Source organism: Eubalaena glacialis, chromosome 9 (genome assembly GCF_028564815.1).
Source record: "Eubalaena glacialis isolate mEubGla1 chromosome 9, mEubGla1.1.hap2.+ XY, whole genome shotgun sequence".
In the NCBI taxonomy this organism is placed as follows: Eukaryota; Metazoa; Chordata; class Mammalia; order Artiodactyla; family Balaenidae; genus Eubalaena; species Eubalaena glacialis.
This window is the reverse complement of record NC_083724.1, coordinates 1,338,767-1,355,194: the sequence shown is the minus strand read 5'-3', so window position 1 is coordinate 1,355,194 and position 16,428 is coordinate 1,338,767. Positions and strand designations below refer to the sequence as shown.

The 16,428-nt window shown below is 58.2% G+C and overlaps 1 protein-coding gene across 24 annotated transcripts in view; it reads right to left on the bottom strand.

Annotated features, from left to right (window-relative positions):
* Positions 1–16,428, bottom strand: part of EXD3 (exonuclease 3'-5' domain containing 3) — a 75,993-nt gene that overhangs the window by 9,000 nt on the left and 50,565 nt on the right. For 13 of the 24 annotated variants that reach the window (XR_009702035.1, XM_061199531.1, XM_061199539.1 and 10 more), the window contains 4 exons: positions 7,440–7,493; positions 7,093–7,224; positions 5,080–5,252; positions 3,945–4,031 (listed from right to left, as the gene is read on the bottom strand). Coding sequence is in view for 22 of the 24 variants with exons in the window: in XM_061199531.1 (XP_061055514.1) it covers positions 3,945–4,031; positions 5,080–5,252; positions 7,093–7,224; positions 7,440–7,493 (446 nt within the window). In the remaining 2 variants the exon portion in view is untranslated. Of the gene's footprint in view, positions 1–1,886; positions 2,161–3,944; positions 4,032–5,079; positions 5,253–7,092; positions 7,225–7,439; positions 7,494–15,825; positions 16,291–16,428 lie in introns of those variants that run through there. The other 11 variants (XR_009702034.1, XM_061199548.1, XM_061199542.1 and 8 more) reach the window with 6 other exon arrangements.

Genomic DNA, 16,428 nt, shown 5'->3' with positions numbered 1-16,428 from the left:
GCTGGGGGCAGCCCTGGTTGTCCCCCTCCCACCGACAAGTGGAGCTGGGCCCTCAAACAGCAGGTGGCAGCCCTGCAGCCTGGGGTCTGTCACCCACTCACATCAGGCCTGCACAGGGGGCCAGGGGACAGTTCCTGCCCCCGTGCTCTCAGCCCAAGGAGAGGGGGGCTCCAAAGCACTTCTCCAAAGGGTGGTGGTATTCCCGGGATTGGGCTGGGGGCCTGGAGGAAGTGACATCTAAACTGGGGCTTGGCAGGCCTGGTGGAGAGAGTGGGTGCTCAGGTGCTGCAGGAGCTGGGGTGAGATGTGGGGTCTGGTGAGGTCAGGAGGGGCCGGTGTGGACAGCAGGCTGGAATGAGTCGGGGCGCTGGCAGTGTGGAGGGGTGGGCGCGGGGCTGAGCCCAGGGGCGAGCGTCCCCCGGCCCTTCCCCCTTCCTGCACCTTCCAGGGCCACTGAGTCAGGCCAAGCAGGAGAGGGCCCCCTCTTCTACTGCCACCTGCGCCTGGCGCAGTGCGTCTGCCGAGATGGGGGGAGGAAGAAGCAGTCCCTGCCCAGCCCAGCCCCCCACTTCCCGGGGGCCCCCGCAATGCACTCTCCCCCGCCACTCCCCCAGCTCCAGGGAGGAGAGCACCGTGCCTTCTCCGGAGGCCCTGCCCTACCCCTGGCTGGCTGGGGGCACACCTAGGCCCCCACCTGCCCAGGTATCCACCGGCCATGCTGCTCCCCTGTGGAGACCCCGTATCCCTGTGGAGACCTTCGGGGTCTGTGCTGGTCCCAGACATACCCGACGATGGGCTCTCAGCAGAGCTCCACCCACAGGGGCCCTGCTCAGGGTGGCGGGTGGGCGGAGAGCGGGGCTGCCTGGGAGGGGCTGGGAAGGGGGTGCCCCCACACCCCAGCCGGTCTGACTCCGTGTGGCTGGGGAGGGGCAGGTGGCCGGGTGGGAGTGGGGGTGACACATGCCTGCTCCTGCTGCTTGCCCACCCACAGGGCACCCGCTGCACTGGCCATCGATCCAAAGGCCCCTGCCCTGTTCGGACACAGATGCAGTAGTCACTGCCTGGCAGGCCCTACTCTGTCACCCTGAGGACCCTCCCCAAACCCAATCCACGGCTACCTGGGGCCTCCTCCAACTGCAGCCCTGACCCCAAGGCTGGTGAGCCCGTCCTGCCTGCTGCATCCGGGGCTGAGGGGACAGTGGGTCTGCAGAAGCGAGGCCTGCTATCCTGGGCCAGGCCCCCTGGCTTTGGAGCTGGCAGGTACTCAAAAGGAAGAAAAGGCCACCTCCCCTGCTAGATGCCAGCCTGGCTCCTGGGCCCGGTCATCCCTGCCACCGACCCCAGCAGCGGGGCGGGGGCGGGGGCTTTCCTGGAAGGGCTGCTTGGTTTCTGCGAAAGCAGCTGTGGGCAGTGTGCGAAAGAACACACAGGCGGGGCTGCTGCCAACAAAACCTTATCTACGGACCCTGAAGTCTGCATTTCATGTGATTTAGCTCGTGGGTTGTGATGTCTGACATCTGGGGGAGGGTGCGCCTCCGGCCCTTCCGCCAGCCCCAGCCCCGGCCACGGGACCCTCGGACTGAGATGGGTGCCCTCCCCCACCCACCCCACGGGCCTGGCTGGCATCGCCTGCCCCTCGCCCGGAAGGCAGGTCATCCACGCCCCGCCCTCCCTCCCCTTTCTTCTGAGCCCACTGAGCGGCGGGTATAGAGCTGGCCTTTGACACCTCTGGCCAGTGGCTCCTGCTGGCTCCGTGGCTGGGGCTCAGAGAGTGGCACTGACGTGGGCCAGGGGGGCACAGAGCAGAGGGATGGGAGACCCCAGACTTTGTGTTTTGGGTGTCCTCTTGCTGCCCAAGGTGTCTTACTGACCTTGGGCCTGAGAGGACAGAGCCGAGGGTGCCCACACGGTCTTTGCCCCTCCCTCCAGCTCCAAGAGGCCTGTCCTCTTTGGCCTGCACCAGCTCCCCCTGAGGCGTCACACTGGCCTGGCTTGGGGCCAGCGTCTTGGCCGTGGCTGTGGACTGTTCCCTCCATCCCGTGTATCTGTGCACCAGTGTGCCCGCCGTCCCACCCTGCACTGTGACCTGTCTGGGCTACACGCCTGTCCTCTGTCAGGCGAGTCTGCGTCCTCTGAGTTCTGACTTGAAGCATCTCGGCCCTTTTAAAAAGTGAACATCCATCAACATCCAGGAGGTACGTCCTGGGGGGGGGCCCAGACCGCACATGGGAGCACCTCTTAGAAGCACACGGTGAGGACCAGGGTCCAGAGGGGAGTGGCCCTGACCGCCGGGCCCCGGGGCACCTTCCCCACAGACAGACACAAAAGGAGCAAGGAGCTGGGTGCCTGGATGGGCGCCTGGTGTGAGCTGGGCTGGGGACTCAACACACCCGACCTCCCCGGGCGCTGACCAGCAGGTCCCTTGGCCCAGGTTGTTCCCAGGGCCTCATCACACATCTCGGACCACATGGGGGCCCCTGGTAGCCCTGCGGGAGGATGAGAGTCCCACGTGGGGCAGGCATGGTGGCAGACTACCAGACAGCTGGTGCCCAGGCAGCCCTGCGTCCGTGCGCGGGTGTGGGTACGGCTGTCACGCCAGCCCAGGATCCTTCCTAAAGAAGTGGGCCACCGGGAGCAGGGGTCCCCAGGCCAGTGCAGTCCAGGTCCTCAGTTCCCCCAAGAGCCATCTGGTGGGAACCAAGGCTGGGCTCTGGATGAGACCCAGAGGGGAGGGGTGGGACCGAGAGGAAGGCCCTGCAGGCTGTGGGGAGGGCCTCCTGGGGTGATCAGCTGGGCCCACCCTGCTGTCACCTCTGGGGAGCTATGCCGAGCTTGCCGATGGGGCCGACACCCCGGCTGGCATCCTGAGTCTGGAGGCATGCTGGGCCCCAACCCCTGATGAAACCTGTCTGGTAGCTCCCGCCACCCTCGAGGCCTGGGACAGGCCCCGCCTACGGCTGCAGGAGCCAGCGGCCCAGGGTCTCTGCCTGTGCAGGGTGGGGGCCGCTCCTCCTGCAGCCTCTGTGCCTGTGTGACCCTGGGGGCACCGAGTGTGGGAACGGGGCTGGGGGCCACGGAGCACAAAGGCCGGGGAGGGGCGGGGTCAGTGGCCGCTGCGCCTCTTCCTGTCTGTTCCTACGTCTGCAGTTGGCCATCAGGGTATAGGGAGGGTCTCCATGCTCGGGGACAGGCTGGGCATGGGTGCCCCGGCCGGCCCCTGGGTCTGGGAGGGCTCCGGGGCTCCCACCACTGCAGGCCCCCAAGTTGTGGGTGTGTGCGCTGGGGGGCCGCTGGCCAGGGGTCCCCCTCGCATGCCCAGGCCCCAAGAGCCCTCTGCCCACAGCCGTTCCCGTGCCAGAAATCAGCCTGGGCGGCCTCCTCCTCCCTCTTAGGGCCCCTGCCCAGCCCTGGGGTCTCCCGGGGGGGTCTGTCAGCCTGTTCCCGGGGCCCAGCCTCCCGTAACTGCAGGCTCCTCCCCCCCCTCACCCTCCCCTTCCTGGGGACCCCTGAGCTGGCTCTGCTGAGAGCTCCCTGAGGTGGGGTGACTGTCATCCTGCAGTGGCCTCCCCTCCCGGGGCCCACTTCTAAGGGCCGACGTCAATGGGGCCACGGCCCAATCCCCACCACAGCAGAGGGGGCCGGAGGGACAGAAAAATAGACGTTATGCCCGGCCACGCCTGGGCTCCTGCTTAGGGTTTTTTTTAAACTCAAATTTCTTTGATAAGATCCTTTCCCATGGTGGACAGCGCTGGGAATGTCCTCTTGGCGGACGTTCCCGATGGACAATCCCAGGCCCAAGTCGCCAACTTCGTGGGCCATGACCCTGCCCTCTACGAGAGACCCACTGCCCCTCGCCCACTGGGCCCCGGGGTGGGCGGGCGGGCCACCTCCCTGCGACAGGGGCCTCCCCCACGTGGCCGGGCACACAGTCCCTGCAGCCTCACTTGCTCTGGCCTCGCACCCCGACGAGCAGCCCCGAGAGCGGTCCGGCAGGCTCTGGGAACGCTTCGTGTGTCAAGTGGGTTTTCCCTCTGGGAACGGCACCAAAATAGCAGAAGGAAGGAAAAGAAAATGGAAACTCAGCCTGGCGGCGGGAGCTCTCCAGGGAGGCGCCCAGCTCTGGCCTGGGTAGGGGCAGCAGAGGCTCTGAGCCAGCGTCCAGGGTGCTCGGGCCCTCGGGGGCGCAGGACAGGACCCTGCCGGCTAAGCACAGCACGGAGGCGCTCTCTGGGTCAGTGCTAAGCGTGCCGGTCCCTGCTGGCTGCTGGCCAGCGCCCTTTGATGTCCCGATGGGCTTAGGAGCCACCGTGGCCCTGGCCGTGGCCTCTCAGGGCAGAACAGGGTCTGCAGCTGCACGGAGCTACTGGTCACTGGGCCTCAGGCCATCACCTGGGGGCATCTGTGCAGCCCCTCTTCTGGGCTTCTTGGGGTCCACCTGCGAGAGGGCCACTGGTTCCCCTGGGCCGGCCCCGAGGACAGCACCGCTCTGGCGCCGGACGGCGAGTAGGCGTAGCCAGCGTGCAGGGCCGGGCGGGCAGCCGTTCCCGGCCGCTGCTCAGGCTGAGCTTCTGAGGGGAGGCCGCGAGCACCGTGGCCGAGGGGCTCTGGGGGCAGGCGGGGGGAGCACAGCCCGAGGTGCCCAGCCCGGGTGCAGACACCGCTGCAAGTCGGCAGTGGGACTCCTCTACTCACCGTGACCAGCTGCACGGCCTGAGGACCACGGTGGGAACCAGTCCACTAACCCACAGCCAGCTGGGTCCTCCCACCCTGCCCCGGAGGCTTCTGTGGTGAGCGAGGCTGGGCTCAAATTCAGAAATCCTAGCTTCTCAGGGACCCCCTTCTCTGCCCGCCTGGCCCTGCCATGCCGGCCTTTTGGGGTCCCCGTGCACAGATGTAGATGTCCCCAAACAGCTGTCTGCCCCCCAGGGAGGGTCCTGCCCTGGGGCACACCCAACCTGCCTCGCTCTGGAGCTGAGCCCCGCTGGAGGCTGCCGGACAGCCACGGGCCTCAGAGGCTCCCCGGCCCTGGGACCCCCTTCCCGACTAAGGCCCACTGGGCGCTGATGCCCAGCCTCACACCTGGGCTCCCACCTGCCGCCCGTGTGGCCGCACACACAGGTCTCTGCCTGGCGCCTTGCCCCGCTCCCGGCAGCCCCGTGTGGCCGCTGGTGTGGCCGCTTCTGCTTCTGGGCCCCGAGCCGAGGACCCTGTCTCTGTCCTCCTCGCCAGCTGGGCACGTGTGGAACGCACATCTACCACAGAAGGACAGCGCTGGGCAGGGCCCCAGCTGGGCAGTGAGCCCCTTCCCCCCGCCCCAAGAGCTTGGTGTACCCCGGCGCGCCCTCCAGACCAGATTCCCGAGAGCCCAGACCCAGCACCTGCCGGGCCGCCGGCCAGGGGCTCAGACTAGAACCTAGGATCGCAGCCACACCCTTGAATCGTATCCTGGATCCTCTGCGCCTCGCCTTCGCCCCCCCCAACAAGCTGCCGCCACCCCTTACCTGGGCAGGTACGCCACCTGCTCCAGGTCTCCTGCCTCCCCGCCCTGCGGTTAGAATGCTGCAAATCTGTCCCGCCTACTGCGGCCTCCCTGGGCCCCGCTGCCCCCTCGGGACTGTCTCCTGTCCCGGGGGCAGTGGCTGGCCCCGCCAGGGTGCGGCTCTGTCTCTTGCCTTTGCACCAGCTCCACGCCCCGCCACGGGGTCCACGCGGGGGCAGGGCAGCGGCGGGGCACATGTGGGGTGAGGGCAGCGGGGCCCCGGATGCTCTTCCCGCCAAGGGCAGCAGCCGCCCTCTGCGCCTGGCCCTCGCTGCTCCCCAGCCAGTGGCTTCCCGCGGCACGAGTGGGGTTTTCCTCCTGGCTACCCAATCTCCGTTTTCTCAAGAAGACACCAGCCGAGGCTCTGAAAAGCTCAGGAAAATGCCCCCCCAGGCCCCGCCTGACGTCCTGGGGTCTTTACAACACTTGCAGCCTTGAGCAGGGACCCGGTACCGTCCTCCCGAGCTCCAGCCCAAGGGAAAGCACTTCCCGCCGCCCGGCTTGGCCACCGTCCATCCTGGCAGGGCAGGGGCCCAGCTTCTGCACAGACAGCACCCCAGGCCAGGCGGTGGGGGTCCAAGGACCTGAAAACAGGGGCTTCCCTCCCTCCTCCCTCCCTCCTCCCTCCCTCCCACTCTGCTGGGCGCCGGCCTGGGGGGGCTGTGCAGAAGTGCGGGGCCCGGCCGGCCTCCATGTGTACCCGGATGGGGGAAGCCAGGCTGAGCTGCCACCAAACAGCTGGGCTTGGGGAGCTGCTCCCAATGCAACATCGTCATGGCCTGAACTCCGGAATATTCTGGGAATAGCCAGCGCTCTGCACGGGGACCGGCCCTGGCCCTCCCTGCCCGCCGCACCCGTGCAGACCCCAACGCCGAGGGCAGCCATGCCCCAGCCTGGCAGGGCCGGGCCCAAAGGCCGCATCACCTCCCCTCAGCCGCACAGCTCAGGACAGGGCACCCAGGCCAGCAGGGGAGGGGAGGGGTGCCCCCTCCCTGGCTCCCAGGCCCCAGATTCCTCACGGATCTTAACCTTGGGTATGGCTGCCCCGACCTGGGGATTTCCTCAGCCAGACCTTTCTAGCCGTCAGGGTGGACCCAGCAGCAATCCGTGGCTCTGGACCTCGCCCTTGGAAAACGGGATCCGCCCCAGACAGAGGCACTTTGGTGGGTTCCCTGTATTCCCTCCAGGAGCCCCGTGGGAGGCCAGCCCTGGGCCAGGAGGACATTCCCAAGCCTGAGTGGACACCCGCCCTGAGCTGCCCGTTCAGTCTCAGCTGCCCACCTTGGCCATGCGGGCCCCGATGCTCTGCCACCTCTTGGCCACAGACTGCAGTGACCGCCCCCTCCCCCCCGCCGCCAAGCTCCCCCGTGCCGTGGGCATGGGCGTCTGGGGGTGGCGGAGAGGAGAAAACGCACAGACCAGGCAGTGGCCACTGCTCACATGAGCAGAAACGCCAAGGCCATCCCGCCACCGCCAGGGCCTCGCGGGCCTCACCTGTCAGAGCCTGGGCTTCCACACTGGCCCGGGGCCGGCAAGGGGCACGCAGCACCCACCTGGCAGCGGCTGAAGATGTCCGAGTGGGTGACACGCACGTTGAAATGCCTGATCACGGCCATGGCTTGCTGCCGGGCCTTGAGGGAGCAGTCCACCGAGAGGCAGCGCCCAGCCCCAACCTGGGCCCGGAGCTGTGGACACGTGCAGCCGTCGAGTGGTGGGCCAGAACCCAGAGCCCACCCAGGCCCCGCCTTCCCAGCTCCAGGCCGAGAGCCTCCACTCTGCCCAGGGTGGGGCAGTGGTGCCACTCAGCCCCCCTCCCACCGGCCCCACGGCAAGCAGACCCTGAGGTGTGGGCGGCTCAGGAAGTCGAGGCTCAGATGTGAGTCGTCTGTGGGGTCCTCACCTTGTGGTACGGCAGCCCTGAGGTCAGGATGATCCTTCCCTCCTGCCTGGCAACCTGTGCAGGAGGAAAAACTGGCAGGTGAGGGTGTCAGGCCAGCTCCTGGGGCTGGGGCTGCTTTTGCCCCCCTTTCGCCAGCCCCCGCCTCTCCCCGCCATGCCCCAGAGCTGTCTCCGCCTGGCACCTGAGTGGCCACCAGATTCCCGCAGCCTGAGGCCGGGCATCGCCTCCTGTTATAGATTTGGTCTCAGAATCATGCAGACACGTCACAGAATTGCAAACAAAATTAAATTTAAAAAGTAATCTCTAAAAACCCAAAGATGAAACAAGTGAACCACAAAGAGAGAAACATTCCAGATGACACGAAGCCACAGTGAATCGACCATGTATCTCTAGGGCTACAGACCCAAAATGAAAAATACCCGGCAGTAATACTATTGTTGGTGATAATAACATCAACATTGTGATTCTGAAATACCTGTGTGTGAATTGTAACATAAAACAGATGGGTAATGCTGGTGTGGTGAGTATTAGGATTTTCAGCTGAGAGGAAGGAGATTTGGATTAGAATTAAGGAGATCACAAAATAAACCCCAGATCTGAATGGAAAGCTTCAGATGTATGTTATATATATATTTGATGTATGATATATATTTAAAGGTATTTCATCACTCTGCCTACCGCAAAGGCCTAGAAACAAGAACCAACCCTGCAGCCACGGGCACCCTCACCCAGACTGATTTCTAGACAGGGTCCATGCTAAAGGGAACCAGTCCTTTTTGGAGAAATAGCTGATTCTAGATCTGAGGAGCTGGAGCATCTCCTTAGATCAGAAAGCAAAGAAGTTATCAAAAAGTCTACAAGCGTCATGTCAAAAGAACTCACGATGGAAGCCCCCATATGCCACGGCGGGGTACAGTATATATCAATGAGGTGACAACTGTGACGTGTCGAGCATGGTTCCTTAAAATTCATTAGTTATCTTTGGATAGTGTGAGGGGCCAACTCACCAACGTGAGAGCTGAACAGTGAAACTCGAAAGGAAATGTAGGGGAAAGTCATGACGTATTTGGAAATGATTTCTTGGCAATGGCACCAAAAACAAAGACAACACAATTAAAAATAGATAAATTGGACTTTGTGAAAATTAAAAACTTTTGTACATCATAGGACACTGTCAAGGAAGTGAAGAGATAACCCACAGAATCGTCAAAAATATCTGCAAATCATATATCTGATCAGGGATTAACATCCAGAAAATATAAAGAACTCCTACACCTCAAAAGCAGAAAGAGCAAATAATCCACTTAAAAAATGGGCAAGGAAGGGACCTGAAAAGACATTTCTCCAAAGACACACAAATGGCCAATATGCACATGTAAAGATGCTCAACATCATCAGTCATCAGGAAAATGCGAGGCAAACCACAATGAGATACCACTTCACATCCATTAGGATGGCTTTTATTTTATTTTTATAAAGGAGAATAAGTGTTGATGAGGACGTACAGCGATTGGGAGCCCTCATGAGTTGCTGGTGGGAATGTAAAATGGCGTGGTTGCTGTGTGAAACAGTGTTGCAGTTTCTCAAAAAATTAAACACAGAATTACCATATGATCCAGCAATTCCACTTCTGGGTATAGATCCAAAAGAACTGAAAGCAGAAACCTGAACAGATACTTGTACATCAAGGTACACAGTAGTAGCACTATTCACAATAGCCAAAAAGGTGGAAGCAACCCAAGTGTCCATCATCAGATGACAAAAACAAATACACACATATATGTACAATGGAATTTATTCAGCTTCAAAAAGGAAGTAAATTCTGACACATGCTACAGCATGGATGGACTTTGAGGACATTATGCTCAGTGAAATAAGCCAGACACAAAACGACAAACATTATGTGATTCCACTTATATGAGGTCCCTAGAGGAGTCAAATTCATAGAGACAAAAAGTAAAACAGTAGTTACCAGGGGCTGTGGGAGGGGGGAAAGGAGAATGGTTGTTTAAATGCATATAGAGTTTTTGTTTGAGATGATGAAAAAGTTCTGGATATAGATAGTGGTGATGGTTGCATACATTGTGAATGCACTTAATGCCACTGAATTGTACACTTAAATATGGTTAAAATGATCAATTTTATGTTATGTATATTTTACCACAATTAGAAAAAAAAGCAATAAGCAAGTGGTTACTTTGTAGTGGTAACAAATATGTATCTATGTGATGAATAAAAAACAAAATTAAAAACAAACACACACAACTGAAGTAAATATGAGGAAAGACCCAAACAAAAGGGCAGTCAAGAGTAAAACCAGGAGTGACAAGAACGGAAGGCAGACGTCCCAACAGCAATGACAGGTGCAAGAGACAGTGGACTCTTATCAGAGTTCTGTCAAGCTATAGCTATAAACCCTGCAACATTCTTTTTCAGAAGAGAGAGGAAACAGGGTTTTCAGGGAAAAATGGCCCCAATGAAAGGTCATAGCAAAGGAAGTTCTTTTAGTGAAAAAGAGCCTGCTTTTTCTTGGAGTGCATGTGCATGTCCATACATCATAAACTCTAAAAGGGACAGAATACATAAAACAGATATAATGATGTCTAATTTTTAGAACTAAGAAAAACCACAATGTGTTAAAAATACTGGAAAATAATAGCAGGTAAAATGGAAAGCAGGCAAGAAAGCTAAATTGACCTAAAATCCCTGGATTAATTTTAACTTTAGACATTGTTAACTCAGAAATAAATGTTAAAATTTCTAGGCCAATCACTAAAAGAACAGAAATAGAATTTATAACTTTCAAACTAATAGAGGAAAAAATAGAAACAAGGGTGAAAAAGACAAAAAAATACGAGAAATAAAGGGAAAAAATATCAGAAGAAGTAGGAGAAATAGAAAACACAAATTAGTATAGTACAACTAAACACAAATTATATCAGTAATTACAATAAATGTAAATGGATTAAACTAATTGGTTGAAAAGCAAAGACTGTCAGACTAGATTTTTAAAAATCCAGCTAGAAGCAGTTTATAAGTACAGTAATACACCTAATAAGAGCAAAGAAAGGTTGAAAGCAAAAGGGTGAGAAAAGGATATACAAATACTAACCAAAGAATGCTGGAGAAATGGTACTAATATTCGTTCAAATAGACTTTACTGCGAAGGGCAGTACTAGAGCCAAAGAGGTTCACCTCATAATTGTAAAAGATTTCACTGAACAGGAAGATATAAGAATTCTAAAAGTTGTATGCATGTGCACCTAATAACAACTTTAAAACATATTAAGCAAATATTGACATGACTACAAGGAGAACTTGGTGAACCCACTGTCGAGGTCTTTGATAGAAGCAGGCAGAAAAACAACCAAACGAGATACACAAGATTTGAGCAAACATTAAGTAAGCTTGACCTATTGAGCGTGTGAGAGCAAGAGAGGGAAATGAACATGGCTGGAGGAGACTGTGTCCTTTTAAAGTCCACATGGAACATTTATAAAAAGGATCATCTGCTTGACTACAAAGCAAGTCTTCACAAATATCTAAATCAGCAGTATACAGACTACAATTCAGTTAGGTTAGAAATTGATTTTTAAAAGATAACTAAAAACCTCCCAAACCCCAAGCTTTCTGAAACTGAAAAACAGCCTTTTAAAGAACTCAAGTCAAATAAGTAATTATAACAGACGCTCAAAAATTATTAGAACTAAAAAGTAATGAAAATACTACATATCAAAACGGATGGAATGCAGTGAAAATGTACTTCAAGAAAAATTTATTGCCTTGAATGTTTACATCATAAAATTTAAAAGGCTGAAAATTAAAGAGCTGAACACTCCACTTGGAAATAACCCCAAGCAAGCAAAAGGAAGGAAACTATAAAGATAAGAAGAGAAATTAATGAGACAAAAAACACAAGAATGCAATAGAAAGGATCAACAAAGCCAAATACTAGTTATTTGAAAAGTCTTAGTAAACTGACAAACCTCTGTGAGATCAGGAAAGAGGGGGAGCACAAGTGAGCAACAATCAGTATGAAGCTGACCACCTGCAGGTACCGTGGAGCTTTCACAGAGGAGCTGGACACCACCACGTACGTGAAACACTCTGTGAAATGGGCACATCCAGAAAAAGGTACGGACTACCAAGTGACTCAAGAAGATGCAGACAACTAAGTAGTCCTAAAACTATTAAATAAGAAAGAATCAGAGACTCCTGGAAACGCCTCCCCCCCGAAACACCAGGCTGAGGAGGCCTTGCAGGAAGTCAGCCAACATTTGAGAGGATAATCCAAATGTTACTCAAAGCAGCAGAAAGCACAGAGGAGGAAAAACTCCCCAGCTTGTTTATGAGGTGGAAGAGAAGATGGTGAGGAAGAGAAGTTCTGTGTCAGACACGGTCCTGGAGGCAGACCCAGCCACGTGACATGCTGGCTAGCCTGGGTCCAGACTGAAGAGGTTCGTCACGTGCACAGGTCACAGGGACGCTCTCAATAGCTGCAGAGAAAGCATCAGGTAGAATTCAGCTTCTTTCATGATGAAACGTGCAGCGGATATGGAGCCCGGAGAGCCTCCCCGGCCTGGTGTGGGGGCCTGGCAACCACCGTGGTTCATGGAGAAACATTCCCTGTCAAGTGAGAACTGAGACAGACGGCCACGGTCACCACCTAGTCAACCCCACCTTGGAGGCCTCGACCACTGGGACAGGATAAGGGAAAGAAATAAGACCCATACAGACTGGAGAGGAAGGAATGAAACCATCCTGTTTGCAGAAGATATGTCCACCAAGAGAACCCCAAGAACTGACAGTCAATTCAGTAGAATTTAGGAGACTTTTGCAAGGTTTCCAGATGTAAGATCAATGCTCAGGCAACTAAGAACTAAAAGTCCACTGTGGTTCTGTGTATCCGCAGAAAAGAAAGCAGCACCACACATCGTGGCAACAAAGCAGAAGGTTCCTGGGGTGAAACCTCATAGACGTGGCAGGGCTTCGTGGAGAGCTTACGAAACGTGCGTGGAACCCTCGGAGAAGAGCGAGACCAACACTCACGCACAGAGGACTCGACGTGATGACACGTCGCTGTCCCCACCCTGGCTCACAGTGTCAACGAGCTCCAAGCAAAGCCCACGGAGGGGCTGTTTCCAGACCATCACGGGAAGGCGGAGGCGGAGGGGGAGCGAGGTGGGGCTCCCCCGCAGATGCCAAGATGAACGGTGAGGCCAGAGGGAGGAGGATGGAGCGGCAGCAGGGTCCCCACACCATCCCCAGGTCCGGGGACTCGCTGGGAGGACTCAGCACACAAGCAGGGAAGGACAGAAAACAGAACCAGCTTACGGAAAGCACCTGGGCGAAGCGCAGAGGAAACCACTCAAGCCCCGGAGCCTGCCTGGTGGAGTCGGCCTGTGCTGAGTGCCCCCTGCGCCGGCCACCGCAACATGCGTCACCGGGCAGATGCATTAGTGACTCAGCACCCATGGTGTGCGCTGCGGTTCAGTCACCCAGGCACCCTCTGCAACCCGGAAGGGAAGCAGGCGTCCACGCAGACCACACTGTCTGGACAGCTGGGGCACAATGAGCCCCTCCCACCATGCGGGGAAAGTTTTCCATTAGCTGTTTACCGGCCGGACCAACTGTGCCAGCGGGCCTTCCCAGGCCAGGGTCAGGCCTGCTGCTTTCCGCCCGGGGTCCCTCACAGGACAGGGGCACAAGCAGCGAACGAGCGTGTGGAAGGATGCTCAGCTTCACTGATATTCGGAGGAAGGCGAGCGAAAGTGCAGCGAGATGTGACTTCCTGCCGACAAGACTGGCGAAATGGACGGTGAAGCAGCGACTGCGAGTGTAACCTGTGTTGTCATCCAGCGGCTCACGGGATGGAGCCCCGGGTGTGGTTCTGAGCTGCCTCAGCACCGCGGCCCCAGGACTGAGGGGCTCCCTCCTGGGCCCTCCCGGCCACTGGCCAGCCCCTCGGGCTCTCCTTCTGCAGGGCCTCCACGGGGAACCCCAGCCATGTTCCGAGGAGCTTGGCCACATCACACCATGGCCCACCAGTGACCTCTTTACCCCTGGAGATGGGTCCTCAGTGCCCTAAATCTATCAGATTAGCAGATCAGTCCCAGAAACCCCAGAACCACTCAGAGACCACTTCCTGGGGACTCTTCTGGATGCACTTCTCTCCGCACGTCTGTACCCGTCGGGGTCCCCAGAGCAGGAGAACCGCCCGGAGGCACACAGATTTACGGCGAGGAGCCAGCCGAGGACGCAGGCGGCGGCGGGGGGACCGTCGGGGCAGACTCTGTGCCACTGTCCGCCGCGGACTTGCTTCTCACTCTGGCTCCTGCCAGGGCGGCGGCCCGGACTGGCCACGTGCCCCCCAGCTTCTGCCCAGGCCACGCCCGGGGAAGCCACCACTGGACGCTGGCCTCTTCCTCCATCCGGACGGGCCGAGAACCTCCCCAGACATCACGCCCCGGCTGCTCTTTGCCGGACGGCTCTTCGCTCAGCGGACTCCGTCCCCTCACACTTGACCCCAAGCAGCAGGAGGACCAGGGCGCACCTCAGTGCGGCTTGGCTGGCGCCCCGGCTCATCCTTGAAAGGTCTACTCCCCGCCAGCGTGGACACAGTGCCCGGGCCTCTGCCCTGCGTGGCAGGACCCTACCCCCTTCCCTCACCAGCAGTGCTGCCTTTCTTTAAAAAATGTTTATGAGTGTTAACGGCGCTCATCAGAGAAGACAAAACCCACAGTATAGCCCTTCTATACGAAACAGCCAGTTCATCTACTCGGGGGGTCTGTATGGGGAAACGCATGATTGGGAAAGATCCAGGGAAGAGAAAATGTAAACGGCCAAAGGGACACAGCAGCTCCCACGGCTAGAGACGTCCTCTCCAGAAAATGCCCTCAGGGCTCCAGCCGCGCCCAAGACCATCACGGGTGTGAGATGTGCGCCCAAGACCATCACGGGTGTGAGATGTGCGCACAGTCGCCCCATGGCCCAGAATGCTGCACCACTCGCGGGTGACAGTAAACCGCCCCAGCCCCGCAGGGCGGGCGCTGAGGACGAGGCCCTGGGAGCTCCGACCACAAGGCTGAGGGGACAAGTTAAAAGCCTCACGGGAGATGTGGGTAAAGTCAGTCTGTAACGCAGGGGCTCGGCTGCAGCTCCATCCCCAGGAATAAGCACCTCGGTCCCCCTCCCATAGCCCCTGGGAGGGCCCTGGGCCTGTGGCCTCATGGGCTGCGATGTTGCGGGTTCCGAGGTCCGAACCCCCGGCTGCAGCCCACCCCCTGCTCGGCTTCGCCCTCTGCTCCGTGCGGGCCATTGCGACCCCAGCACTTCCCCAGCCTCTCCGGCGGCTCCATCTCCCGCGGCGGAGGCGTCATTACAGCAGCACTGCACTCCTGGCTCCCAAATCTACTGATTTTCTAACGTGGCCACGGACACTTAAGCATGAACTCACACCCAGCTCTGTGGGGTGGGAGCGGGCGGGCCCCAGGGGCTCACGCCCAGGACCCCCGGTGCTCCAGGGCCGGCGGCCCGGCTCTGGTGACAGACCCGCTTCCAGGCTCCTTCAGTGCCGCAGGATCCAGTCCCGGGGGCTGCTGGATGGAGGTCCGTCTCCTTGCCCTGCGGCCCACACCGAATCCTTCCTGTGCTTTGAGTCTGATGATTGCCTTCCGTTTCTGCTGTCAAGGGCTCACGTGATGACACTAGCTCCACCCGTATAATCCAAAGTCCTCCCTCCGGGGCGGGCCCCTTTGAGGTCAGCTGACAAGTAAATCACACCTGCAACTCCCTTGGGCCGCATCACGTAAAACTTCAGAGGGTAACGTGGGAGTGCGGGTGCAGACTAGGGGCCAAACCCTGCCTTCCGTCTGCTGGAGACCGGGGCACTCTCGGGGCCGGTTGGGAAGGCCCCTCCTCCCTGGGTCCCGTGACCACTGACGCCTGGTCTTCGGTCCTCGAGATGCCAGGCTGGCCCTCCTAGTCTTAGCCCCCGTAAGCTAGAAACAACCCTGGTTGGGGACAGAGAGGTTTCCGACAGGGACGGCGTCCAGAGCCACCCTAGGCACGACCACATCCTCCTCCCCTGGGCACCAGGACCAGGCGTCCGGAAGAGACGGCTGTGAGGGGCCAGGGCTGGGGAGAGTGGACATCCTCGCACGGACGTGGGGGCCGGCACGGAAGGCTCACGGCTTCCCCCTGAAGCCCCGGGCAGATCCCCTCTGCTCTTCCGGCCCCAGCTTCCTCATTACTGGGGGTGGGGGCCGCCGGGAGGACCCGGCTGGCAGTGCGGAGTGTGGAGGGAAGGGCCACTGCTGACGACGCCCCACGGCTCTGCAGTCCCAGGTCCCCCGGCCAGCTTTGTGCCCCGGCCACCCACCTGGTGAGCCTGGGGACCCCTTCCAGAAGAATGTGTTCGAATTCATAAAAGAAATCACATATTAAAAGTCCACGTTATGACCTGGCCACCTCTATGCTCTTTCACAGCTGCATGAGTCACAGCAGACGAGAGTGGAGACAGCCCGAGCGTCTATCAGCGGCCGGGTGGATGGATCCACTGCGGTCCATCCAATGGAACGTTATTTGGTAGTAACAAGGAGTGAAGCGCTGACAGATGCTACAACATAGCTGAGCCCGGAAGACATCACGCTTGTGAAAGAAGTCAGGCCCGAAAGGCCACGTGCACGAGTCCATTGACATGCAGTGTCCGCAACAGGCAGCTCCCCGGAGACAGAAGCCAGGCTGCCAGGCGCTGGGGAGGGGGCGCGGGGGACAACTTCACGGGTGACGAAAGTGGTTTAAAATTGACTGTGGTGATGGCTGCACAACTCTGGGAACGTACAATTGCACACTGTAAATTGTGCGGTGCGTAAATCATATCTCAGGAAACCTGGTAGAAAACGCTTACCAGCCACGTTCTAACCCCTGTATTCTGAGAGCCCTGCTGGGGTTTCTGCAGGGCCCTGGGGGTTCGTGCCTCCAGCGGTGG